General features: G+C 48.8%; 1 protein-coding gene across 1 annotated transcript in view; it reads left to right on the forward strand.

Annotated features, from left to right (window-relative positions):
* mst1 (macrophage stimulating 1) overlaps positions 1-26,215 on the forward strand; it is a 261,194-nt gene that overhangs the window by 93,332 nt on the left and 141,647 nt on the right. Inside the window, exons 4-5 of the mRNA XM_072472033.1 lie at positions 8,852-8,966; positions 11,922-12,064. Coding sequence (XP_072328134.1) covers positions 8,852-8,966; positions 11,922-12,064 — 258 coding nt within the window. The remainder of the gene's footprint in view (positions 1-8,851; positions 8,967-11,921; positions 12,065-26,215) is intronic.

The raw sequence follows: 26,215 nt of genomic DNA on the forward strand, positions 1-26,215 counted from the left end.
CATCCAGCCATGAACGGTGGTGGACAATTAAACAACTCACTGGACGAGGAGGAGGCTCCACAAATATCTCCATTCTCAATGATGGAGGAGCCCAGCACATCAGTGCAAAAGACAAAGCTGAGGCATTCGTAACAATCTTCAGCCAGAAATGCCGAGCGGATGTTCCATCTCGGTCTCCTCTGGAGGTCTCCTGCATCACTAATGCTGGTCTTCAGGCAATTCGATTCACCCCACGTGATATCAATAAATGGCTGAAGGCACTGGGTACTGCAATGGCTGGGCCCTGACAATATTCCGGCAATAGTACTGAAGACTTATGCTCCAGAACTTGTCGTGCCTATAGCCAAGCTGTTCCAGTACAGCTACAACACTGGCATTGACCCGGCAAAGTGGAAAATTGCCCAGGTGTGTCCTGCACACAAGAAACAGGACAAATCCAACCCAGCCAATTGCCACCTTATCAGTCTACTCTTGATCATCTGTAAAGTGCTGGAAGGAATCAGCAACGGTGCTATCAAGTGGACTTACTCATCAATAATCTACTCACTGATGCTCAGGGTCACTCAGCTCCTGACCTCATTACAACCTTGGTTCAAAATGGGAGGGAACTTGTTCCTAGAGATGGAGGAGATGGGGGAGGCCCAAATGAATATTTTGCTTCAGTATTGACTAGAGAGAGGGACCTTGTTGCTCATGAGAACAGTGTGAACCAGGTCAATAGACTCAAACAGGTTGATATTAAGAAGGAGGATGTGCTGGAAATTTTGAAAAGCATCAGGATAGATAAGTCCCCTGTGCCTGACGGGATATACCCAAGGTTACTATGGGAAGCGAGGGAGGAGATTGCTGCGCCATTGGCGATGATCTTTGTGTCCTCACTCTCCACTGGAGTAGTACCGGATGATTGGAGGGAGGCGAATGTTGTTCCCCTGTTCAAAGGGAATAGGGAAATCCCTGGGAATTACAGACCAGTCAGTCTTACGTCTGTGGTGAGCAAAATATTGGAAAGGATTCTGGGGCGAAATTCTCCCCAACGGCGGGATGTCCGCCGACTGGCGCCAAAGACGGCGCCAATCAGACGGGCATCGCACCGGCCCAAAGGTGCGGAATGCTCCGCATCTTTGGCGGCCTAGCCCCAACATTGAGGGGCTAGGCCAACGCCGGAGGGATTTCCGCCCCGCCAGCTGGCGGAAATGGCGTTTGTTGCCCCGCCAGCTGGCGCGGAAATGCAGCGCATGCGCGGGAGCATCAGCGGCCGCTGTCAGTTTCCCGCGCATGCACAGTGGGGAGAGTCTCTTCCGCCTCCGCCATGGTGGAGGCCGTAGCGGAGGCGGAAGGGAAAGAGTGCCCCCACGGCACAGGCCCCCCCGCGGATCGGTGGGCCCCGATCGTGGGCCAGGCCACCGTGGGGGCACCCCCCGGGGTCAGATCGCCCCGCGCCCCCCCCCCCCCAGGACCCCGGAGCCCGCCCACGCCGCCTGGACCCGCCGGTAAATACCAGGTTTGATTTACGTCGGCGGGACAGGCAATTCCTGGGCGGGACTTCGGCCCATCCGGTCCGGAGAATCCAGCGGGGGGTCCCGCCAACCGGCGTGGCCCGATTCCCGCCCCCGCCCAATCTCCGGGAGCGGAGACTTCGGCGGGAGCGGGGGCGGGATTCACGGCGGCCAACGGCCATTCTCCGACCCGGCGGGGGTCGGAGAATGACGCCCCTGAGACATAAGATTTAAGATTATTTAGAAAAACATAGTTTGATTAAAGATAGTCAGCATCGCTTTGTGAGGGGCAGGTCACGCCTCACAAGCCTCATTGAATTCTTTGAGGATGTGACAAGACACATTGATGAAGGTCGGGCAGTGGATGTGGTGCATATGGATTTCAGTAAGGCATTTGATAAAGTTCCCCATGGTAGACTCATTCAGAAAGTTAGGGGGCATGGGATACAGAGAAATTTGGCTGTCTGGATACAGAATTCACTGGCCGAAAGAAGACAGCGAGTGGTAGTGGATGGAAAGTATTCTGCCTGGAGGTCGGTGACCAGTGGTGTCCCGCAGGGATCTGTTCTGGGACCTTTGCTCTTTGTGGTTTTTATAAATGACTTGGATGAGGAAGTGGAAGGGTGGGTTGGTAAGTTTGCCGATTACACGAAGGTTGGTGGTGTTGTAGATAGTGTCGAGGGCTGTTGCAGGTTACAACTTTTCACAGCAACTTCATTGAAGCCTACTTGTGACAATAAGCAATTATTTTTATTATTATAACAGGACATTGACAGGATGCAGAGCTGGGCTGAGAAGTGGCAGATGGAGTTCAATCTAGATAAATGTGAAGTGATTCACTTTGGATGGTCTAATTTGAAAGCTGAATACAGGATTAAAGGCAGGATTCTTGGAAGTGTGGAGAAACAGAGGGATCTTGGGGTCCACGTACATAGATCCCTCAAAGTTGCCACCCAGGTTGATCGGGTTGTTAAGAAGGCGTATGGTGTGTTGGCTTTCATTAACAGGGGGATTGAGTTTAAGAGCCGCGAGGTTTTGCTGCAGCTTTATAAAACTCTAGTTAGACCACACTTGGAATATTGTGTCCAGTTCTGGTAGCCTCATTATAGGAAGGATGTGGATGCTTTGGAGCGGGTACAGAGGAGATTTACCAGGATGCTGCCTGGACTGGAGGGCATGTCTTATGAAGAAAGGTTGAGGGAGCTCGGGCTTTTCTCACTGGAGCGAAGAAGGCAGAGAGGTGACTTGATAGAGGTATATAAAGTGATGAGAGGCATGGATAGAGTGGACAGCCAGAGACTTTTCCCCAGGGTGGAAATGGCTGTCACGAGGGGACATAATTTTAAGGTGATTGGAGGAAGGTATAGGGGAGATGTCAGAGGTAGGTTCTTTACACAGAGAGTGGCGGGTGCATGAAATGCACAACCAGCAAAGGTGGTTGAGTCAGAGTCATTAGGGACATTTAAGCAACTCTTGGGCAGGCACGTGGACAGCAGTAAATTGAAGGGTTATAGGTTAGGTTGATCTTAGATTAGGATAAATGGTTGGCACAATATCGTGGGCCGAAGGGCCTGTACTGTGCTGTACTGTTCGATGTTCTATACCAGACTGAGCTTCTTGCGACTATATGTATCTCCATATACCAGTCTGGGCTCCTTTCAACACTATGTGTCTCCATATACTAGTCTGAGCTCCATTCAACTGTATGTATCTCCAAATATCAGTCTGAACTCCATTTGACTGTATATATCTCCATATACCAGTCTGAACTCCATTCGGCTGTATATATTTCATATACCAGTCTTAACTCCATTCGACTGTATATATTCCATATAGGTCTGACCTCCTTTCGACAGTATGTATCTCCATATACCATTCTGAGCTCCATTTGATTGTACATATCTCATATACAAGTCTGAATTCCATTTGACTGTATATATCTCCATATATCAGTCTGAGCTCCATTTGACTGTATATATCTTATATACAAGTCTGAACTCCATTCGACTGTATATATCTCCATATATCAGTCTGAGCTCCATTCGACTGTATATATCTCATATACAAGTCTGAACTCCAATCGACTGTATATATTCCATATAGGTCTGAACTCCTTTCGACAGTATGTATCTCCATATACCAGTCTGAGCTCCATTTGATTGTACATATCTCATATACAAGTCTGAATTCCATTTGACTGTATATATCTCCATATATCAGTCTGAGCTCCATTCGACTGTATATATCTCATATACAAGTCTGAACTCCAATCGACTGTATATAACTCCATATATCAGTCTGAGCTCCATTCGACTGTATATATCTCATATACAAGTCTGAAGTCCATTTGACTGTATGTATCTCCATATATCAGTCTGAGCTCCATTCGACTGTATATATCTCATATACAAGTCTGAAGTCCATTTGACTGTATGTATCTCCATGTACCAGTCTGAGCTCCATTCGATTTTCTCTATCTCCAAATGCCAGTCTGAGCTCCTTTCGACAGTCTGTATCTTCATATATCATCTGAGCTCCTTTCATCAGTATGTACCTCCATATGTCTGAGTAGTATTCAACTGTATGTATCTCCATATATCATTTGTGCTCCATTCAACAGTATGTGTCACCATTTACCAATCTGAGCTCCATTCGATTGTATACATCTCCATTTACCAGTCTGAGTTGCATTCAACTGTATCTATCTCCATATACCAGTCTGAGTTGTATTCAATTGTATATATCTCTATATACCAGTCTGAGTTGCATTCAACTATATGTATCTCCATATACCAGTCTGAGCTCCATTCGATGGTATATATCTCCATATACCAGTCTGAGCTCCAATTGACTGTATATTATCATGTGAGTGTCCCTTTAACAAAGGTTTTTGTCTTATCACATGGCTTCAGTGAAGTCATTTTGTGGGTGAGGCTGGGCTGTGGTTGTGAGCTGTTATGGTTTCATTTTGAGTTTGATTGCTGTGGACGACAGACAGGAGAAATAAGTGTTTTGGCCTCTCTCTGTTTTCATTTTAAATATCTGTTCCAGTAAAAATCACCTTGGTGTTGGCTTTGGAGATATAATTGCTTTCCGGAAGCAAACACATTTGAATTTGTTGGTTGAAAACCGGATTAGAATCCGAGGGACCAAGACCAGTCTTAGTCAAGCCAGAATACAGTGTGCTGAGCCATGCCTTTGAAAAGAGGGACTGGATTCTCCGCCGGCGGGATGCTCCGTTTTGCCGGCAGCCTGGGGGTTTCCCGACGGTGTGGGGCTGCCCCACAATGGGAAACCCCATTGACCGGCCAGCGTAATGGAGCATCCCGCTGGCGGGGTGAAACAGAAATGCGGCGGGGTGGAGAATCAGGCCCAGGGTTTTTGGTTTTAGTGGATTTTGTTTTTCAATAGGAACAGTTAAAGGGGGGATTAATTAAGTGTTATATATAGATTACTGTAGCTGGGTGATGTCTTTATGTTTGTAATTGATAAAAAATTCTTGCTGTGTGCTTATATAAATGTTAACTAAGTTCTGAGAATAAAGCTTGTTTTGATTAAAGTGTCTCGGAAGACTGTTGAATCACACCTGAAGGGAAGGCTCTTGTGCTCATCCTAGCCAAATTCAACATAAAGGTTGTAGGTCAGGTGGACTTCATAATATACTTTGGAGTTTCTGAACCTTGGCCATAACAATATATCTCCATATACCAGTCTGAGTTGCATCAAACATTTTGTATGGGGTTATGGGGATAGGGTGGAGGCGTGGGCTTAAGTGGGGTGCTCTTTCCAAGGGCCGGTGCAGACTCGATGGACCGAATGGCCTCCTTCTGCACTAAAAATTCTATGTATCTCCATATACCAGTCTGAGCTTCATTTGGCTGTATGTATATCCATACACTTGTCTGAACTCTATTCGCCTGTATGTATCTCCATATACCAGTCTGAGCTCCATTCAACAGTATGCACCTCCATATACATGTCTGAGCTCCATTCAACATTATGCAGCTCCATATACCAGTCTGAGCTCCATTCGACTCTATGTACCTCCATATACCGGTCTGAGCTCCTTTCAACAGCATGTGTCTCCATATACCAGTCTGAGCTTCATTTGGCTGTATGTATATCCATAAACTTGTCTGAACTCTATTCGCCTGTGTGTACCTCCATATACCAGTCTGAGCTCCTTTCAACAGCATGTGTCTCCATATACCAGTTCGAGCTCCATTCAACATTATGTATCTCCATATACCAGTCTGAGCTCCATTCAACATTATGTATTTCCATATACCAGCCTGAGCTCCATTCGCCTGTATGTATCTCCATATACCAGTCTGAGCTCCATTCAACATTATGTATTTCCATATACCAGTCTGAGCTCCATTCGACTGTATGTATCTCCATATACCAGTCTGAGCTCCAATCGCCTGTATGTATCTCCATATACCAGTCTGAGCTCCATTCAACATTATGTATCTCCATATACCAGTCTGAGCTCCAATCGCCTGTATGTATCTCCATATACCAGTCTGAGCTCCAATCGCCTGTATGTATCTCCATATACCAGTCTGAGCTCCAATCGCCTGTATGTATCTCCATATACCAGTCTGAGCTCCATTCAACATTATGTATCTCCATATACCAGTCTGAGCTCCAATCGCCTGTATGTATCTCCATATACCAGTCTGAGCTCCAATCGCCTGTATGTATCTCCATATACCAGCCTGAGCTCCATTTTCCTATATGTATCTCCATTAACCAGTCTGAGCTCCATTCGCCTGTATGTATCTCCATATACCAGTCTGAGCTCCATTCAACATTATGTATCTCCATATACCATCTGAGCTCCATTCGACTGTATCTCCATATACCAGTCTGAGCTCCATTCGACTGTGTATCTCCATATACCAGTCTGAGTTCCATTCGACTGCATGTATCTCCATATACCAGTCTGAGCTCCATTCAACATTATGTATCTCCATATACCAGTCTGAGCTCCATTCGACTGGATGTATCTCCATATAGCAGTCTGAGCTCCATTCAACATTATGTATCTCCATATACCAGTCTGAGCTCCATTCGACTGTATATATCTCCATATACCAGTCTGAGCTCCATTGAACATTATGTATCTCCATATACCAGTCTGAGCTCCATTCGACTGTATATATCTCCATATACCAGTCTGAGCTCCATTCAACATTATGTATCTCCATATACCAGTCTGAGCTCCATTCGTCTGTATGTATCTCCATATACCAGTCTGAGCTCAATTCAACATTGTGTATCTCCATATACCAGTCTGAGCTCCATTCGACTGTATGTATCTCCATATACCAATCTGAGCTCCATTCGACTGTATGTATCTCCATATACCAGTCTGAGCTCCATTCAACATTATGTATCTCCATATACCAATCTGAGCTCCATTCGACTGTATGCATTTCCATATACCAGTCTGAGCTCCATTCGTCTGTATGTATCTCCATATACCAGTCTGAGCTCCATTCAACATTATGTATCTCCATATACCAGTCTGAGCTCCTTTCGACTGGATGTATCTCCAAATAGCAGCCAGAGCTCCATTCAATAGTATGTATCTCCATATACCAGTCAGCTCCATTTGATTGTATATATCTCCGTACACCAAGTCTGATTTACTTTCGACAGTATGTATCTCCATAATACCAGTCTGAACTCCATTCAACAGTATATCTCGAAAGACCAGTCTGAGCTCCATTCAGCTGTCGTATATATGTCCATATATACTCCATTCAACTGTATCTATTTCCATATACTAGTGTGATAAATTGTGCATATTCCTCCTTCGGTTCGTGTTGGATCTCTCACGAGGCGTCCAATCTGAATGGTTTCTTTTTAATAATCTTTATTAGTGTCACAAGTAGGCGTACATTAACACTACAATGAAGTTACTGTGAAAAGCCCCGAGTCATCCCACTCTGGCGCCTGTTCGGGTACACTGAGGGAGAATTTAGAATGACCAATTCACCTAACAAGCATGCCTTTCAGGCCTTGTGGGAGGAAACCGGAGCACCCGGAGGAAACCCACGCAGACACGGGGAGAACGTGCAGACTCCACACAGACGGTGACCCAAGCCGGGAATTGAACCTGGGACCCTGGCGCTGTGAAGCAACAATTCCTCCAAGTTGATTTACAGCTGAAGCCCTCCACAGATTGACTGAAATGGCCTTGCAAGCCATTCAGTTCAAGGACAATTAGGAATGGGCAACGAACGCTGGCCCAAGCAGCGTCGCCCACATCCCAAGAAGGAATTTTTAAAAATTCAGCGTTACTAGTTATAATACACCTTATCCCTGGATCAATTGCCTTTCTTTTGAAAGGTGTGAATGCCGCTGACAAGACTAATTTCCATTCTTAATTGCCCTTGATAGGGTGGTGGCTCACAGTCTTCTTGAGCCACTCTGTGGGTTGTTGGGGAATTTCAGTGTGAAGTTAAAGGTGAACCACATTTCTATGTGTCCGTTAGGTAAAGGCCAGATCAGGTGGGGAAAGCAGATTACCTTCGCTAAAATGGCACTACTGAACCAGATGGAGTTTTAAAACATTCCAGTAGTTTAATGGTCACCATTGCTGAGACGTGCTTTTTGTTCGTGATTTTTACAAATTCTTAGGCATTTATAGCCACAAAGGAGGCCATTTCGCCCATCATGCCCACGCTGATCAATAAAGGCCTGACTACACTAATCCCATTTTCCAGCACTTGGCTCATTGCCCTGGAGATTATCTCCACCCTAAATGAATATCTAAATAATTCTTAAATGTTACAAGATTTTCTGACTCCACCGCCCTTTCAGGCAGTGAATTCCAGATGCCCACCACCCTCTGGGTGATAACGTTTCTCCTCAACTCCTCTCTTAGCCACCTACCACTTGCCTTAAATCTATGGCCCCTGGTAATGACCCCTCTACTACTGAATTGAATTGAATTTCCGATCACTGCTTTGGTGGCGTTCGAACTCATGTTTCTGGGGCATTTGTCCAGTCCTTTGAATTACTGGTCCCTTAGCATTATCACTGCCAATTGTGAGTGACACACACTTGAAGTTACAGTGCTCCAGTGTACATTAGATAAGATCTACTCCTTGGGCCTTAACCTTTAATAGAGTAAACATGAGACTGGAATCCCATTCTCGTGGATGTTTCTAATCTAATCTAATGGGTTCTTTTGTGTCACATTTGACACAAAACATTACCTGCTGAGTGTTTTTCCGGTACTTTCTGTTTTTATTTCAGCGTTATTGCTTATAGCTAACCATACTTCATGTAGACCTGTACCTCTTTCAACATTCTGATATTATTTCACGTTGTTTTTGTAGATTATATGCAAGAATGCATTACGGACAGGGGGTTTGCATACAGGGGACGTGTTTCCAAAACCAAAAGTGAGAAGATTTGCCAGAAGTGGACCTCCAGCGTGCCTCATGAACACAGGTAGAGTATCTCTTTGGCCTTTAAGTTCTTTTCCTGGTTTCTATCTTAAGTGATGGACATCAGATGATCACTGATGCAAATGGTTTTGATATTAGAAAACATTCAGTTCTATTAACCAGTCAAATAAAGATGGCGGGTGAATCGGCTCACTTCAGAGCATCATGCAGAGAAAAACCTTCCTTACTTAGATTACCACGGAAGGGCATGGAAGAGGTTTTGGAGATCTCCTTGGTATTGAGTTATGTGGTGAAAGGGTTAATCTAGGAGAATGGTTGGGCTAAAGAAGGTCGACCTTCCCGTATAGGTGCAGTGAAGGGCCAAGAGTATTCCTGCGAGGCGGTAGGAGCGCATGAGTTTCTTGCCTCTCTCAGGTGCATTGCAGACACCTGCCAGTGACTGACCCAGTGAGGGTTACCAGGCCTGTGTGACTCTTTACCGGAGGTCCTAAAAGGGATCGCTGAAGGCCACCTCAAAAATGGTATATTTTCTAAAAATGTACTCACCTTACTCTAGGGTAGGGGGTCGCTGGTTCAAGGAACTTGGGCCGATACTCATTCCCTCTTATTTCTTCTCAGCCAGGCTGCTTGATTTGCTACACTCCTGCAAACCTGCAGCCTGATGTTACTATACCAAGAAGGTCAAATTGCCATAGTCCTGTCCTCCACCTCATTAGCTGGTGTTCATTGTTCTCTTACTGCAGACTGATTCCTTGGTCCTGATTTTCACCTTTTGCGAGTCCAGACATTTCCTGACATGGCAATCCTGTCTCATATCTGCCTACACTTCTTTTATACAGCGTGGCAGACATTGGCTACTGCCTCTGAAGCAGGGCCAGGCAGAAACATAGCAGGGCAGAAGCCTTGGTGGGAAGCTTAGAAGGCAGGGTCATTGGCTTAGTTCTGTAAAATTGGTCTGAAGCCCCCACCCCTCAAATCCAGCCGTCACTCTTCCACATTCTCCTCATTCCCATGCGCCTCATGTTCCATGCCCGCATGCCTCCTCCGTATCTCCATGCTCCATTCATATCTCCCATGCCCTCATGCTTCCTCTGCCCATTCAAACACACCCCATATCCCCCTCACCCCGCATACCCACTGACCCAGCATATGCTATGTACTGAACCATTGAGCCTGATAATGACATTGGGAAGACTTAGAAATGATCATGAAACTGATAAAATAAATAGTCATTTAAAAATCACTTCATATAGGCTATTATTCTAATATGTGGTCATAAACCCTTCAGAATAAACAAACTCACAATCCTCTTGACAGCTGTATCAACAAGCCCTGCTGAGCTGAATCAATTTGTGGGTCTGGAGCTCAGCCAATCATGCATAATAAGATTCTGTTGAAAAACAATCAGGAAACCTCTGGAACTGAATGCAGAAAGTCTTTGAGGTCATTGAAAGAGCTGTTCAAGCTTTGAATATTTGAGCCATCTTTCAATGAAAAGATTAAATTGCAGGGAGAAGTGGTACAGTCAAATTTGAGTAAAAATATTGTTCAACACAGAACATCACTTTATCCAGTCAATAATGTACCTTAGTACATCTGTAGACTTTTCTACTTACTCAATGCTGGCCAATTAATGGGCACTTGTCTTTTAAGAACAAAATCTTATCATCAATCTCTGCCTTAGAACATGTTTAACTTATCATGCAGCATTTCACTATGAAATGTAAAGCTGGTAACGTCCTTTGAAGTACCTGTCAAAAGGTTCCAGACTCCAGACTAGGGTTCCATCATGGCTCACAATTCCTCTGAGTTGTGATGAACCACTTCACCTCCAGAAGCCGGCCTGATTCCATCAACATTGCAGTGGTTCTGAAATGCCCATTCCCGCAAGGGAGCTGGTAAAGTCAGGAATGCTGTGTATGGGTTCGCTACCCACACCATTATCCCATGCTGCTGCACTGGAGTTGTGGGGATTGGTGAAAGTGAGACTTCCTGGAATCCCTGCAGTGCAGAAGGAGGCAGTTCAGCCCATCGAGTCTGCACCAACCCTTCGAATGAACACTCTAACCATGCCCACTCACCCGTCCACCCCACCCTATCCTCATTACCCCATTACCTAACCTGCACATCCCTGGACACTAAGGGACCAATTTATCAGGGCCAATCCACCTAACCCGCACATCTTTGGACTTGGCTTAATGGTTTTATTCCTGTCTCCAACCTAGAAGGTGTTGGTTTCAAACCCCACTCCACACAGTCCCAGTCTACAAGACTATGGAACGTTGGCTTTGAATCCTGCATTCGAGTCTAGCGGGATACTTGAATCTAGTGGGAGTGATGGCTCCTCTCCTGTCTTATTTCTTGTGAGGTCCCATAAAACTGTACCGCAGTATGGGACGGGCCATTCTATTGAATTGCATGAAGTTGTTGCAGTTATGGGAAGGTGTCCACATCGAGGTGTGCCAGACTATTAACCACTGTTCACCAAGGAGGGTTGGGAAAATACAAAAGCAACTCTTTTTCAGACTTAATCACCCCGTCAATCCTTTTACAGACTAGAAACATACAAAATAATGGTAATTGGAGAAGGGGGGTTTAAATTGCAGAGTTTCTCCACAACAGTGATTTGTAATATCTGCTGCCGTATTTCAAGGTGTGCAGATGCTGGCGTTGGACTGAGGTGAGCACAGTAAGAAGTCTTACAACACCAGGTTAAAGTCCAATAGGTTTGTTTCGAATCACTAGCTTTCGGAGCACAGCTCCTTCCTCAGGTGAATGAAGAAGTGGGTTCCAGAAACATATATATAGACAGAATCAAAGATGCAATACGATACTTTGAACGCGAGTCTTTGCAGGTAATTAAGTCTACAGGTCCAGACGGAGCAACTCTTTGACTCTGTTGGACTTTAACCTGGCATTGTAAGATGTCTTACTATATTACAAGGTGTATGCTTGTAGAAAAGGTCTAAAGTTCTGCCTGGCCTTTTACTTTTGACAGAAACACTCCAGCTGATTTCCCAGAGAAAGGGCTGGATCTCAATTACTGCCGTAACCCTGACAACCATGAGAACGGCCCCTGGTGTTACACCACAGACTGGCACACTCGGCTGGAGGACTGTGGCATCGCGAGATGTGACCAAGGTAAAGTTCTCTTCATAGAATTCCAGCCCCTTGAGAGAGAATCCCCACAGGCCCAGCTCAGAGCCTGTATCCATGCCAACGGAGTTCAGTTTCGTGTAGAACAACCTGCTGCTCGGCCTAGTCCACCACTGTGAGTTTGGGTAGAATGTCGCAGTGAGGACTGAGGCCAAATATTCCAGGTGACCTGAGGGATTAGCACGGGCCACAGCAGTGCCATGGTTTGAAGCAGCCAATACTCAGTTGGCAGCAGTACTCTTGCCTTTGAATAGCGACCTTTTGGGTTTAAGTCTGACCCCCAGACTTGCGTGAAAAACATCAGGGCTGATGTACTGAGGCAGTACTGTATCGTCAGAGGTGCTTTCAATAAGGTTTGTGAGGCACAACCTACCCTTCACAAAACCGTGTTGACTATGTCTAATCAAATTATTCCTTTCCAGATGATTATACACCTTATCTCTTATAAACCTTTCCAAGATTTTGCCCACAACAGAAGTAAGGCTCACTGGTCTATAGTTACCGGGGTTGTCTCTACTCTCCTTCTTGAACAAGGGGACAACATTTGCTATCCTCCAGTCTTCTGGCACTATTCCTATAGACAAAGATGACTTAAAGATCAAAGCCAAAGGCTCAGCAATCTCCTCCCTAGCTTCCCAGAGAATCCTAGGATAAATCCCATCTGGCCCAGGAGATGAATATTGCAAGTGAAATTTGCATACCTCCGTTGTGGTCACCCTAACTTGAAGGTGTACCTGAGCTAGAGACCCTAGCTGTTCAAGTGAAGGCAAGCATCCAGCAGGGAGCAGTAGAGTGGAGCTGCTGATTGGCTTTTGCAAGGGAAATTTGCATACCTCTGTTGTGGTCACCCTAACTTGAAGGTGTACCTGAGCTAGAGCCCCTAGCTGTTCAAGTGAAGACAAGCATCCAGCAGAGGGCAGTAGAGCAGAGCTGCTGATTGGCTGTTGCAAGGGAAATTTGCATACCTCCGTTGTGGTCCCCTTAACTTGAAGGTGGTTTGTGGAGGAGCTGTTGTCAAGTGACACTTAAACCCAAAACACTTCTTCAGTTTTTCCCTCCCTACCACCTCCTTTAACCAAAAAAACAACCGCTGTAAAGATCAAGAGGAAGGCTCGAGGTCAGGTAGAAGTAGAAAGAAGTTGAACCGTGACACCACAGCCTGCAGGTAAGGGATTGGCTGGTGACTGGTAAGTAGTTTTTCTTTTATTTTCCCTCAGGTGTTATCGTGCAGGGCACAGAAGTTGCTGAGTGAGTGCTTGCTGCGAAGGGGAGTGAATAACAGGTAAGCTCTTTCCTTCTTTTTCTTTTTTTTTCTCTAGAGGGGATGGCAGGGAAGGTAGTGCAATGTTCCTCCTGCAGAATGTTTGAGGTGAGGGACGCCGACAGTGTCCCTGCTGATTTCATCTGTGGGAAGTGCACCCATCTCCAGCTCCTCAGAAACCGCGTTAGGGAGCTGGAGCTGGATGAACTTCGGATCATTCGGGAGGCAGAGGTGGTCATAGATAGAAGCTTCAGGGATGTAGTTACTCCGAAGAATAAAGATAGATGGGTGATGGTGAGAGGGGCTGAGAGGAAGCAGTCAGTACAGGGATTTCCTGTGGTCGTTCCCCTTAGTAACAAGTATACCGTTTTGGATACTGTTGCGGGGGGGCGGGGGGGGACTTACCAGGGGTAAGCCATGGGGTGCAGGTCTCTGGCACAGAGTCTGTCCCTGTTGCTCAGAAGGGAAGGGGGGAGAGGAGTAGAGCATTAGTCATTGGAGACTCCATAGTTAGGGGGATAGATAGGAGATTCTGTGGGAACGAGAGAGACTCGCGGTTGGTGTGTTGCCTCCCAGGTGCCAGGGTGCGTGATGTCTCGGATCGTGTTTTCGGGATCCTTAAGGGGAGGGGGAGCAGCCCCAAGTCGTGGTCCACATAGGTACCAACAACATAGGTAGGAAAAGGGATGTAAGGCAGGAATTCAGGGAGCTAGGGTGAAAACTTAGATCTAGGACAAACAGAGTTATTATCTCTGGGTTGTTACCCGTGCCACGTGACAGCGAGACGAGGAATAGGGAAAGGGAGGAGTTGAACGCGTGGCTACAGGGATGGTGCAGGAGGGAGGGTTTCAGATTTCTGGATAATTGGGGCTCATTCTGGGGTCGGTGGGACCTCTACAAATGGGATGGTCTACACCTGGACCAGAGGGGTACCAATATCCTGGGGGGGAAATTTGCTAATGCTCTTTGGGAGGGTTTAAACTAGTTCAGCAGGGGCTTGGGAACCTGAATTGTAGCTCCAGTATACAGGAGATTGAGAGTAGTGAGGTCATGAGTAAGGTTTTGAAGTTGCAGGAGTGTACCGGCAGGCAGGAAGGTGGTTTAAAGTGTGTCTTCTTCAATGCTAGGAGCATCGGAATAAGGTGGGTGAACTTGCGGCATGGGTTGGTACCTGGGACTTCGATGTTGTGGCCATTTCGGAGACATGGATAGAGCAGGGGCAGGAATGGTTGTTGCAGGTGCTGGGGTTTAGATATTTCAGTAAGCTCAGGGAAGGTGGTAAAAGAGGGGGAGGAATGGCTTTGTTAGTCAAGGACAGTATTACAGTGGCAGAAAGGACGTTTGATGAGGACTCGTCGACTGAGGTAGTATGGGCTGAGGTTAGATACAGGAAAGGAGAGGTCACCCTGTTAGGGGTTTTCTATAGGCCTCCAAAAAGTTCCAGAGATGTAGAGGAAAGGATTGCAAAGATGATTCTGGATAGGAGCGAAAGAAACAGGGTAGTTGTTATGGGGGACTTTAACTTTCCAAATATTGACTGGAAACGCTATAGTTCGAGTACTTTAGATGGGTCCGTTTTTGTCCACTGTGTGCAGGAGGGTTTCCTGACACAGTATGTAGAGAGGCCAACGAGAGGCGAGGCCGTATTGGATTTGGTACTGGGTAATGTACCAGGACAGGTGTTAGATTTGGAGGTAGGTGAGCACTTTGGTGATAGTGACCACAATTCGATTACGTTTACTTTAGTGATGGAAAGGGATAGGTATATACCGCAGGGCAAGAGCTGTATCTGGGGGAAAGGTAATTATGATGCGATGAGGCAAGACTTAGGATGCATCGGATGGAGAGGAAAACTGCAGGGGATGGGCACAATGGAAATGTGGAGCTTGTTCAAGGAACAGCTACTGCGTGTCCTTGATAAGTATGTACCTGTCAGGCAGGGAGGAAGTGGTCGAGCAAGGGAACCGTGGTTTACTAAGGCAGTCGAAACACTTGTCAAGAGGAAGAAGGAGGCTTATGTAAAGATGAGACATGAAGGTTCAGTTAGGGCGCTCGAGCGTTACAAGTTAGCTAGGAAGGACCTAAAGAGAGAGCAAGAAGAGCCAGGAGGGGACATGAGAAGTGTTTGGCAGGTAGGATCAAGGATAACCCTAAAGCTTTCTATAGATATGTCAGGAATAAAAGAATGAGTAGGGTCAGTCAAGGACAGTAGTGGGAAGTTGTGCTTGGAGTCCGAGGAGATAGGAGAGGTGCTAAATGAATATTTTTCGTCAGTATTCACACAGGAAAAAGACAATGTTGCTGAGGAGAATACTGAGATTCAGGCTACTAGACTAGAAGGGCTTGAGGTTCATAAGGAGGAGGTGTTAACAAAGTGTGAAAATAGATAAGTCTCCTGGGCCAGATGGGATTTATCCTAGGATTCTCTGGGAAGCTAGGGAGGAGATTGCTGAGCCTTTGGCTTTGATCTTTAAGTCATCTTTGTCTACAGGAATAGTGCCAGAAGACTGGAGGATAGCAAATGTTGTCCCCTTGTTCAAGAAGGGGAGTAGAGACAACCCCGGTAACTATAGACCAGTGAGCCTTACTTCTGTTGTGGGCAAAATCTTGGAAAGGTTTATAAGAGATAGGGTGTATAATCATCTGGAAAGGAATAATTTGATTAGACATAGTCAACACGGTTTTGTGAAGGGTAGGTCATGCCTCACAAACCTTATTGAGTTCTTTGAGAAGGTGACCAAACAGGTGGATGAGGGTAAAGCAGTTGATGTGGTGTATATGGATTTCAGTAAAGCGTTTGATAAGGTTCCCCACGGTAGGCTACTGCAGAAAGTACGGAAGCATGGGATTCAGGGAGATTTAGCAGTTTGGATCAGAAATTGGGTAGCTGGAAGAAGACAAAGGGTGGTGGTTGATGGGAAGTGTTCAGACTGGAGTCCAGTTACTAGTGGTGTACCACAAGGATCTGTTTTGGGGCCACTGCTCATTTTTATAAATGACCTGGAGGAGGGCGTAGAAGGATGGGTGAGTAAATTTGCAGATGACACTAAAGTCAGTGGAGCTGTGGACAGTGCGGAAGGATGTTACAAGTTACAGAGGGACATAGATAAGCTGCAGCGCTGGGCTGAGAGGTGGCAAATGGAGTTTAATGCAGAAAAGTGTGAGGTGATTCATTTTGGAAGGAATAACAGGAAGATAGAGTACTGGGCTAATGGTAAGATTCTTGGCAGTGTGGATGAGCAGAGAGATCTCGGTGTCCATGTACATAGATCCCTGAAAGTTGCCACTCAGGTTGAGAGGGTTGTTAAGAAGGCGTACGGTGTGTTAGCTTTTATTGGGAGAGGGATTGAGTTTCGGAGCCATGAGGTCATGTTGCAGCTGTACAAAACTCTGGTGCGGCCGCATTTGGAGTATTGCATGCAATTCTGGTCGCCGCATTATAGGAAGGATGTGGAAGCATTGGAAAGGGTGCAGAGGAGATTTACCAGAATGTTGCCTGGTATGGAGGGAAGATCTTATGAGGAAAGGCTGAGGGACTTGAGGCTGTTTTCGTTAGGGAGAAGAAGGTTAAGAGGTGACTTAATTGAGGCATACAAGATGATCAGAGGATTGGATAGGGTGGACAGTGAGAGCCTTTTTCCTTGGATAGTGATGTCTAGCACGAGGGGACATAGCTTTAAATTGAGGGGAGATAGATATAGGACAGATGTCAGAGGTAGGTTCTTTACTCAGAGAGTAGTAAGGGCGTGGAATGCCCTGCCTGCAACAGTAGTGGACTCGCCAACACTAAGGGCATTCAAATGGTAATTGGATAGACATATGGACGATAAGGGAATAGTGTAGATGGGCTTTAGAGTGGTTTCACACGTCGGCGCAACATCGAGGGCCGAAGGGCCTGTACTGCGCTGTAATGTTCTATGTTCTATGTTTAACAGAGACCCTCTCATGGCAAACTTAATTTTCTCGAGGCAGAGGAAGCCAGCCATGTCCGAAATCCAGGGGCGCGATTCTCCGCTCCCGCGAGTAAGTGCCCACGCCATCGTGAACGCGGTCGAGGTTCACGACGGTGTGAAACGGCCCCAATCTCGACCGATTCAGGGCCCGAAAATGGGCTAGGATCGGGGCCGCGAGAAACTCGGGGGGGCGTGTCGCTAAAGCAGCGTCGTCAGCGCGCGCTGCATAAAAGCGTCATCCACCGCCTAACCGGCGTCACCCCGCATGTGCGGGTTGCCGTCCTCCCCGAGGCCGCCCCGCAAGAAGATGTCGGATGGATCTTGCGGGACGCGGAGGAAAGGAGGTCCTCCTTCAGAGAGGCCGGCCCGCCGATCGGTGGGCACCGATCTCGGGCCGGACCCCTTTTGAGTCCTACCCCGGTGAAAGAATCCCCCTCACCCCCCCAAAGGCCGCCCCCCCAGCGTTCCCGCGCTGTTCCCGTCGGCAGCGACCAGGTGTGGATGGCGCCGGCAGGAAGCCGTTGTTTTGGCAGGCCGCTCGGCCCATCCGGGCCTGAGAATAGCGGGGGTGGCGGAGAATCACCATTTTGGGTGTCTCGGGCGATTCACCGGACTGTGCCGCGCAGAACTAGATAGTGCCGCTTGGGTGCATCGCGGGAGGGCGTCGGACCGGCGTCGCGTGAAAAAATGGCGCCCCGGGCGATTCTCCCAAACGGCGCTGCATCGGAGAATCACGCCCCAGGTCTCCGATTTAGGGGGCTTTGAGTCCCTCCATGCTAGTAATATGCACCTCCGGGCTACCAGGGAAACAAAGGCCAGAACGTCCGCCTCTCCTCCTGGATTCCCGGATCGTGCGAAACCCCAAAAATCACCACCTCTGGACTCATTGCCACCCTCGTGTTTAATACTGTGGACATGGTATCGGCAAACCCCTGCCAAAATCCCCTCAGTTTTGGGCATGTCCAAAACATGTGGACATGATTCGCTGGCCCCCCCGCGCACTTCGCACACCTGTCCTCCACCCCAAAGAATCTGCTCATCCGGGCCACTGTCATATGAGCCCGGTGCACGACCTTGAATTGGATCAGGCTGTGCCTGGCACATGTTGCCGTTGCGTTGACCCTACCCAACGCGTCCACCTACAGGTCCTCCTGTATCTCTCCCCCCAGCTCCTCCTCCCACTTTCGCTTCAGCTCCTCGGTTTGCGTCTCCTCCGAACCCATAAGCTCTCTATATATGTCCAAGACGCTCTCCTCCCCTATCCATCCTCTAGAAACCACCCTATCCTGAATCCCCTTCAGCGGCAGGAGTGGGAAGGTTGATACCTGCTTCCGCAAAAAGTCTCGGACCTGTAAATATCGGAATTAATTTCCCCCCGCCAATGCAAACTTCTCCTCCAGCCCCCTCATACTCGGGAAGCTACCTTCCACGAACAAGTCCCCCATCCTCTCAATCCCCGCTCTCCGCCAAATTCGGAACCCCCCCGTCCATCCTGCCCGGGGCAAACCGATGTTATTGCAGATTGGGGACCACACCGATGCCCCCTCTGCTCCCACATGTCTCCTCCACTGCCCCCAGACTCTCAGGGCCGCCACCACCACTGGGCTGGTGGAGTACTGCGCCGGTGGGAACGGCAGGGGTGCCGTCATCAATGCCCCCAGACTTGTGCCCTTACACGAAGCCGCCTCCATGCGCACCCATGCCGGCGCACCCCCCACCAGCCACCTCCTAACCATGGCTACATTAGCCGCTCAGTAGTAATTGCTGAAATTCGCCAGCCCTCCATCCCCCCGACTCCGCTTGAGCATTGCCCTCTTCACACAAAGCCCACAATAATCTTATTGATCCGCTTAAAAAAGGTCCGCGGGATGAAGATGGGGAGGCACTGGAAAACGAATAGGAATCTCGGGAGGACCGTCATTTTTACCGACTGCACTCTGCCCGCCAAAGTCAACGGGAGCGCATCCCATCTCCGGAAATCCTCCAACATCTGATCCACCAGCCGGGCCAAGTTCAATTTATGTATCCGATCCCAATCCCTCGCCATCTGAATACCCAGGTACCTGAAACTGTCCCCTACCACTCTGAACAGCAGTTCCCCCAGTCGCCTCTCCTGACCTCTCGCCTGGACCACAAACATCTCGCTCTTACCCATATTGAGCTTATACCCCAAAAACCGGCCGAATTCCCCTAAAATTCCCATAATTTCTTCCATCCCCTCCATTGAGTCTGAGACATACAGCAATAGGTCATCCCCATACAGCGAGACTCTGTGCTTACCCCCCCCCCCCCCCCACCGCCCCCCCCCCCCCCCCCCGGACCAACCCCTTCCAGCCCCTTGAGGCCATCAGAGTAATTGCCAGCGGCTCTATCGCCAGCGCAAAAGCAGTGGGGAGAGGGGGCATCACTGTCTCATCCCCCGGGGCAGTCTATAATAGTCCAAAATCATCCTGTTTGTCCGTACAGTTGCAACCGGAGCCCGGTACAGCAACCTAACCCAGTCAACAAAGCCCCTTCCAAACCCGAACCGCTCCAGCACCTCCCATAAGTAATCCCACTCGAAACAGTCAAAGGCTTTTTCCGCGTCCATCGCAACCACCACCTCAACTTCCCTACCCTCCGGGGGCATCATGACCATGTTTAGCAGCTTTCTTACATTGGCCACCAGCTGCCTACCCTTAACGAACCCAGTCTGATCCTCCACTATAACGTCCGGTACACAGTCCTCAATCCTGGAGGACAAAGTTTTGGCCAGACGTTTGGCATCTACGTTCAGCAAGGAAATCGGCCTGTAAGACCCACATAGCTCTGGGTCCTTGTCCCTTTTCAGAATGAGCGAGATCATGGCCTGTGACATCGTCTGGGGCAGAGCCCCCCTTTCCTTGGCCTCGTTAAAGACCTTCATCAGCACCGGCCCCAATATTCAGAGAACTTTTTATAGAACTCGGCTGGGTACCCGTCCGGTCCCGGGGCCTTGCTCGACTGCATGGCCTTCAGATCCTTCACTAGCTCCTCCAGCTCGATCGGGGGCCCCAGCCCTTCTACCAGCTCGCCATCCACCTTCGGGAAAGTCAGCCCGTCCAAAAAGTGCCTCATCTCCTCCGGCCCCGCAGGGGGTTCCGACCTGTACAACCTGCTATAAAAATCCCGAAAGGTCTTGCTCATCCCCGCCGAGTCCCCAACTAAGTTCCCATCCCCATCAACAACTTTCCCTACTTCTCTAGCTGCCTCCCTCTTTCTGAGCTGCTGTGCAAGCATCCTGCTGGCCTTCTCCCCGTGCTCGTAAATTGCCCCCTTCACCTTTCTGAGCTGTTCCACTGCCCTCCCGGTGGTTGACAAACCAAATTCCGCCTGTAGCCTCCGGCGTTCCCTTAGAAGCCCTGCCTTTGGAGCCTCCACATATCTCCTATCCAGTCGTAGAATCTCTTTTACCAGTCGGTCCATTTCTGCTCTATCCGTCCTGTCCCTGTGAGCCCGGATCGAGATCAGCTCTCCTCTCACCACTGCCTTCAGCGCTTCCCAGACCACCACTGCTGAGACCTCCCCCGCATTGTTTACCTGCAGGTAGTTCAGCATGCACTTCCTCAGCCTCTCGCACACCGCTTCGTCCGCCAACAGCCCCATATCCAATCTCCATTGCGGCCACTGCTTGCTATCCCTACTGACCTGCAGGTCCACCCACCCCCCCATCTGCTCCATGAACCCTTTCAGCTCCTTTGCCATTGCTGGCACCTTACCCGTTCTCGAGCATGACCGGTCCAGGCCTGGATCAATAACCGTGTTAAAATCCCCTCCCATAATCAGCCTGTGCGAATCCAGGTCCGGAATCTTCCCCAGCACCCTCTTTATAAAATCCCCATCATCCCAATTTGGCATGTATTCATTGACCAGCCCTACCTTCATCCCCTGCAGCCTGCCACTAACCATGATATATCGACCTCCCACATCCGAGACGATCCTCTCCACCTCAAATGCCACCCGCTTGTTGATCAAAATCGCAGCCCCTCTAGTCTTTGTATCCAGCCCCGAGTGAAAAACCTGACTGATCCAGCCTTTCCTCAACCTGACCTGATCCACTACTTTACGATGTGTCTCCTGCAGCATTACTACGTCTGCCTTCTGTCCTCTCAGGTGCGCAAACACACATGTCCTCTTTATCGGCCCATTTAGCCCCCGGACATTCCAGGTGACCAGCCTAGTTGGGGGGCAAAGTGCCCCCGCCGGTCAGCCATCCCCTTTCTTGGGCCCGCCTCCAGCCCATGCACCACACCTCCACCGGCCCGCCCCATGGCGGCCCCCACCCCCGACCCCCTCAGTAACCTTCCATCGAAGTCCCTCCCACATCAGCAGAACCCACCCCCCCCCCCCTCAGCAACACTACTCTAAGACCCAACCCATCTAATCAACTAAGCATATACACACCCCCACTGTGCTTCCGTGAGCTAGCTCACCCAGCTAGCTTGGTAGCCCCCGCCCCCGGCGCCAAGAAGTCTCCCACCTATTGTTCCCTCTCTCCCCTCCTGCCCGCCCATGTAAACAAATTCCCTCATCTCACAATCCCCAAACAAACACCCAGCAGCAAGAGAACACAAAAACAAAAGCATCGCCCCCCCAAAACTCAGACAGGCACTTTTCCATCCCACAAAAGTGCACATCAATAAAATCACACAAGATAAAACACAAAAGGGACATTGCCAACATCTACCGGCAAAAAGAACCAGAAAAAAAAACGAAAAATTGACTTTTTCCCCCTGTCATAATATCCACTCATGTATATAATGAGATACAGACAGGCAGTGACTGACACACAGAATAACCAATAAACACACAGGACACAGATCAACCAATCACCAGACAGGACACTGCAGGGGACACCACCACTATTAAATACACGAGGCATCAAGATTCTGCCTCTTCTCACTGGACACAGCTACAGAGATAGTCCGGGTGCACAGTGCAGTGAGCACCGTCTCCATGTGACAGAGAGCCAGTCTGGTCAAGCCAGACAGCGGTTATCAGTTTAGATTAATAGAGTGTCAACCCACAGCAGATTATGTACAGCAACCAGCAGGTTCAATAAAACAGTGTTGAACCATCTCCTGTGTCGGAAGCCTGTTTCTAGTCTCACTGCATCCAGTTGCAGTCAGTGTTAAACCAACTCATATAACACATCAACCCCCCCTCCTCTTTCCCCTAAGCAGAGCTCCAAAAAACAGACACAAAACAATACGAGAAGGCATAACCAATTTAAAAACAGGAAAACAAAACCCACCAAAAACCAAGGGGGAGAAAAGAAAGAAAAAACACAGAAAACAGAAAAAGGCCCAATATAGGCCAACAAGTTGTCTCTAAGTCCGAGAGTTCTCAGACTCCCACCAGTCCTTTTCTTTTCGCAAAGTCCAGTGCCTCATCGGGCGACTCAAAATAGTGATGTTGGTCCTCATGCGTGACCCAAAGACACGCCGGATACAGCAGACCGAACTTCACCTGCTTCTTAAAGAAAATAGCCTTGACTTGGTTGAAGCCTGCCCTCTTCCTCCGCACCTCCACGCTCAGGTCCTGGTACACCCGCAGGATGCTGTTATCCCACTTGCAACTCCGCGTGCGCTTGGCCCACCGAAGAATACATTCCTTGTCCAGGAACCTGTGGAACCTCACCACCATCGCCCTCGGAGGGTCCCCCGCCCGCGGCTTCCTGGCAAGCGCCCAGTACGCCCTGTCCACCTCCAGCGGTCAGGGGAATGCCCCCTCCCCCAGCAGCTTTTCGAAAATACCCGCCACGTATGCCCCAGCATCTGCTCCCTCAGCTCCCTCCGGGAGCCCGACAATTCTTAGGTTCTGCCGGCGGGACCGGTTCTCAAGGTCCTCCACCTTCTCCAGGAGCCTTTTCTGCTGTTCCCGAAGCATCCCCACCTGCAGCTCCACTGCTGTCGGGTGCTCCTCTTGTTCCAGCAAATAAAAGAAAATACATAATTGGGCAACACAAGGTACACAATGTAACTGCATAGACACCGGCATCAGGTGGAGCATACAGGGGTGTAGTGTTAATCAGGTCAATTCATAAGAGGATCATTTAGGAGTCTGGTAACAGCGGGGAAGAAGCTGTTTTTGAGTCTGTTCGTGCGTTTTCTCAGACCTTTGTATCTTCTGCCCGATGGAAGAAGTTGGAAGAGTGAGCAAGCCGGGTGGGATGGGTCCTTGATTATACTGCCCGCTTTCCCCAGGCAGCGGGAGGTGTAGATGGAGTCAATGGATGGGAGGCAGGGTTGTGTGATGGACTGGGCTATGTTCATGACTCCTCTGTGGTCCTGGGCCGAGCAGTTGCCATACCAGGCTGTGATGCAGCCCGATAGGATGCTTTCTATGGTGCATCTGTAAAAGTTGGTAAGAGTCAATGTGGACATGCCGACTTTCCTTAGTTTCCTGAGGAAGTATAGGTGCTGTTGTGTTTTCTTGGTGGTAGCGTCGACGTGGGTGGACCAGGGGAGATTTTTGGTGATGTGTACCCCTAGGAATTTGAAACTGCTTAACCATCTCCACCCCGGCCCCGTTGATGCTGACAGGGGTGTGTACAGTACTTTGCTTCCAGAAGTCAATGACCAGCTCTTTAGTTTTGCTGGCATTGAGGGAGAGATTGTTGTCGCTGCACCACTCCACTAAGTTCTCTATCTCCCTCCTGTATTCGGACTCATCGTTATTCGAGATCCGGCCCACTATGGTCGTATCGTCAGCAAACCTGTAGATGGAGTTGGAACCAAATTTTGCCAAGCAGTCGTGTGTGTACAGGGAGTAAAGTAGGGGACTAAGTACGCAGCCTTGCGGGGCCCCGGTATTGAGGACTATTGTGAGGAGGTGTTGTTGTTTATTCTTACTGATTGTGGTCTGTGGGTCAGAAAGTCGAGGATCCAGTTGCAGAGTGGGGAGCCAAGTCCTAGGTTTTGCAGCTTTGACATGAGTTTGGCTGGGATTATGGTGTTGAAGGCGGAGCTGTAGTCAATAAATAGGAGTCTGATGTAGGAGTCCTGGGGCGAAATTCTCCCCAAGCGGCGCGATGTCCGCCGACTGGCGCCCAAAACGGCGCCAATCAGACGGGCATCGCGCCGCCCCAAAGGTGTGGAATGCTCCGCATCTTTGGGAGCCGAGCCCCAACATTGAGGGGCTGGGCCAACGCCGGAGGGATTTCCGCCCCGCCAGCTGGCGGAAACGGCCTTTGTTGCCCCGCCAGCTGGCGCGGAAATGACATGTCGGGGCGGCGCATGCGCGGGAGCGTCAGCGGCCGCTGACAGTTTCCCGCGCATGCGCAGTGGGGAGAGTCTCTTCCGCCTCCGCCATGGTGGAGACCGTTGCGGAGGCGGAAGGGAAAGAGTGTCGCCACGGCACAGGCCCGCCCGCGGATCGGTGGGCCCCGATCGCGGGCCAGGCCACCGTGGGGGCACCCCCCGGGGTCAGATCGCCCCGCGCCCCCCCCAGGACCCCGGAGCCCGCCCACGCCGCCTTGTCCCACCGGTAAATAGGTACTCTAATTTACGCCGGCGGGACAGGCAATTTATCAGTGGACTTCGGCCCATCCGGGCCGGAGAATCCAGCGGGGAGGGGGCCGCCAACCGGCGCGGCCCGATTCCCGCCCCCGCCGAATATCCGGTACCGGAGACTTCGGCAACCGGCGGGGGCGGGATTCACGGCAGCCAACGGCCATTCTCCGACCCGCTGGGGGGTCGGAGAATGACGCCCCTTGTTCTCGAGATGCTTTAGGGATGAGTGTAGCACCAGGGAGAAGGTGTCTGCTGTGGACCAGTTGCGGCGGTATGCGAATTGCAGTGGATCAAGGCACCCTGGGAGTATGGAGTTTATGCGTTTCATGACCAACCTCTCGAAGCACTTCATTACAACTGATAGTAGTCATTGAGGCATGTTGGTGGATAGGCTGGGACATTTTTCCCTGGAGCACAGAAGGCTCAAGGGTGATCTTATAGAGATCTAGAAAATACTGTGTTCAGTTCTGTTCACCCTATTATAGAAAAGATATTGTTAAACTAGAAATAGTTCAGAAAAGATTTACGAGGATGCTACCAGGACTTGATGACATGAGTTATAAGGAGAGGCTGGATAAGCTGGGACCTTTTTCCCTGGAGCGTAGGAGGCTTCGGGGTGAACTTATAGAGGTCTATAAAATAATGAGGAGCATCGATAAGGTAGATAGTCAACATCTTTTCACAAAGGTGGATGAGTCTAGATTTAGAGGGCATAGGTTCAAGGTGAGAGGGGAGAGATACTAAAGAGATCAGAGGGGATGTTTCTTCACACAGAGGGTGTTGAGCATCTGGAACGGGCTGCCAGGGGGAGTGGTAGAGGCGGGTACAATTTTGTCTTTTAAAATGCAGTTAGACAGTAACATGGGCAGGGTGGGTATAGAGGGATATGGGCCAAATACGGGCAAGTGGGATTAGTTTAGTGATAGAAACTGGGCGGCATGGACCAGCTGGGCTGAAGGGCCTGTTTCCATGCTGTAAATATCTATGACTCTATAACAGATTACCTTGCCATTGAGTCATTGCTGTTTGTGGGATCTTGCAGTGTAAAATTGGTTGTCACAGTTCTGAGATTACAACGATAATTTTAAGAATTTACTTAATAGTCCCTGCAGTGCATTGAAATCATGAGGTCATGAATGGTACTGTGGCAATGTGTTCGATATAACTAATCTGGAGTTCAACATTTTCATGAAATATTTTAACATATTGAAGAATTGCTGATCTCTTTTTAAAGTTTACTTTTCATGTCATTGAGACAAAGATAGAAAAAAATGAAGGAACTCAGAATTGTTGATAATACTCTTACTTTAGAAGTAAACTTCCTTGGCATTTGTATTTGTCATAGTTTTACAATTAATCCTTTATAAATCACTGGTTAGGCCTCAACATG

This window comes from Scyliorhinus torazame, chromosome 13 (genome assembly GCF_047496885.1).
Source record: "Scyliorhinus torazame isolate Kashiwa2021f chromosome 13, sScyTor2.1, whole genome shotgun sequence".
NCBI lineage: Eukaryota > Metazoa > Chordata > Chondrichthyes > Carcharhiniformes > Scyliorhinidae > Scyliorhinus > Scyliorhinus torazame.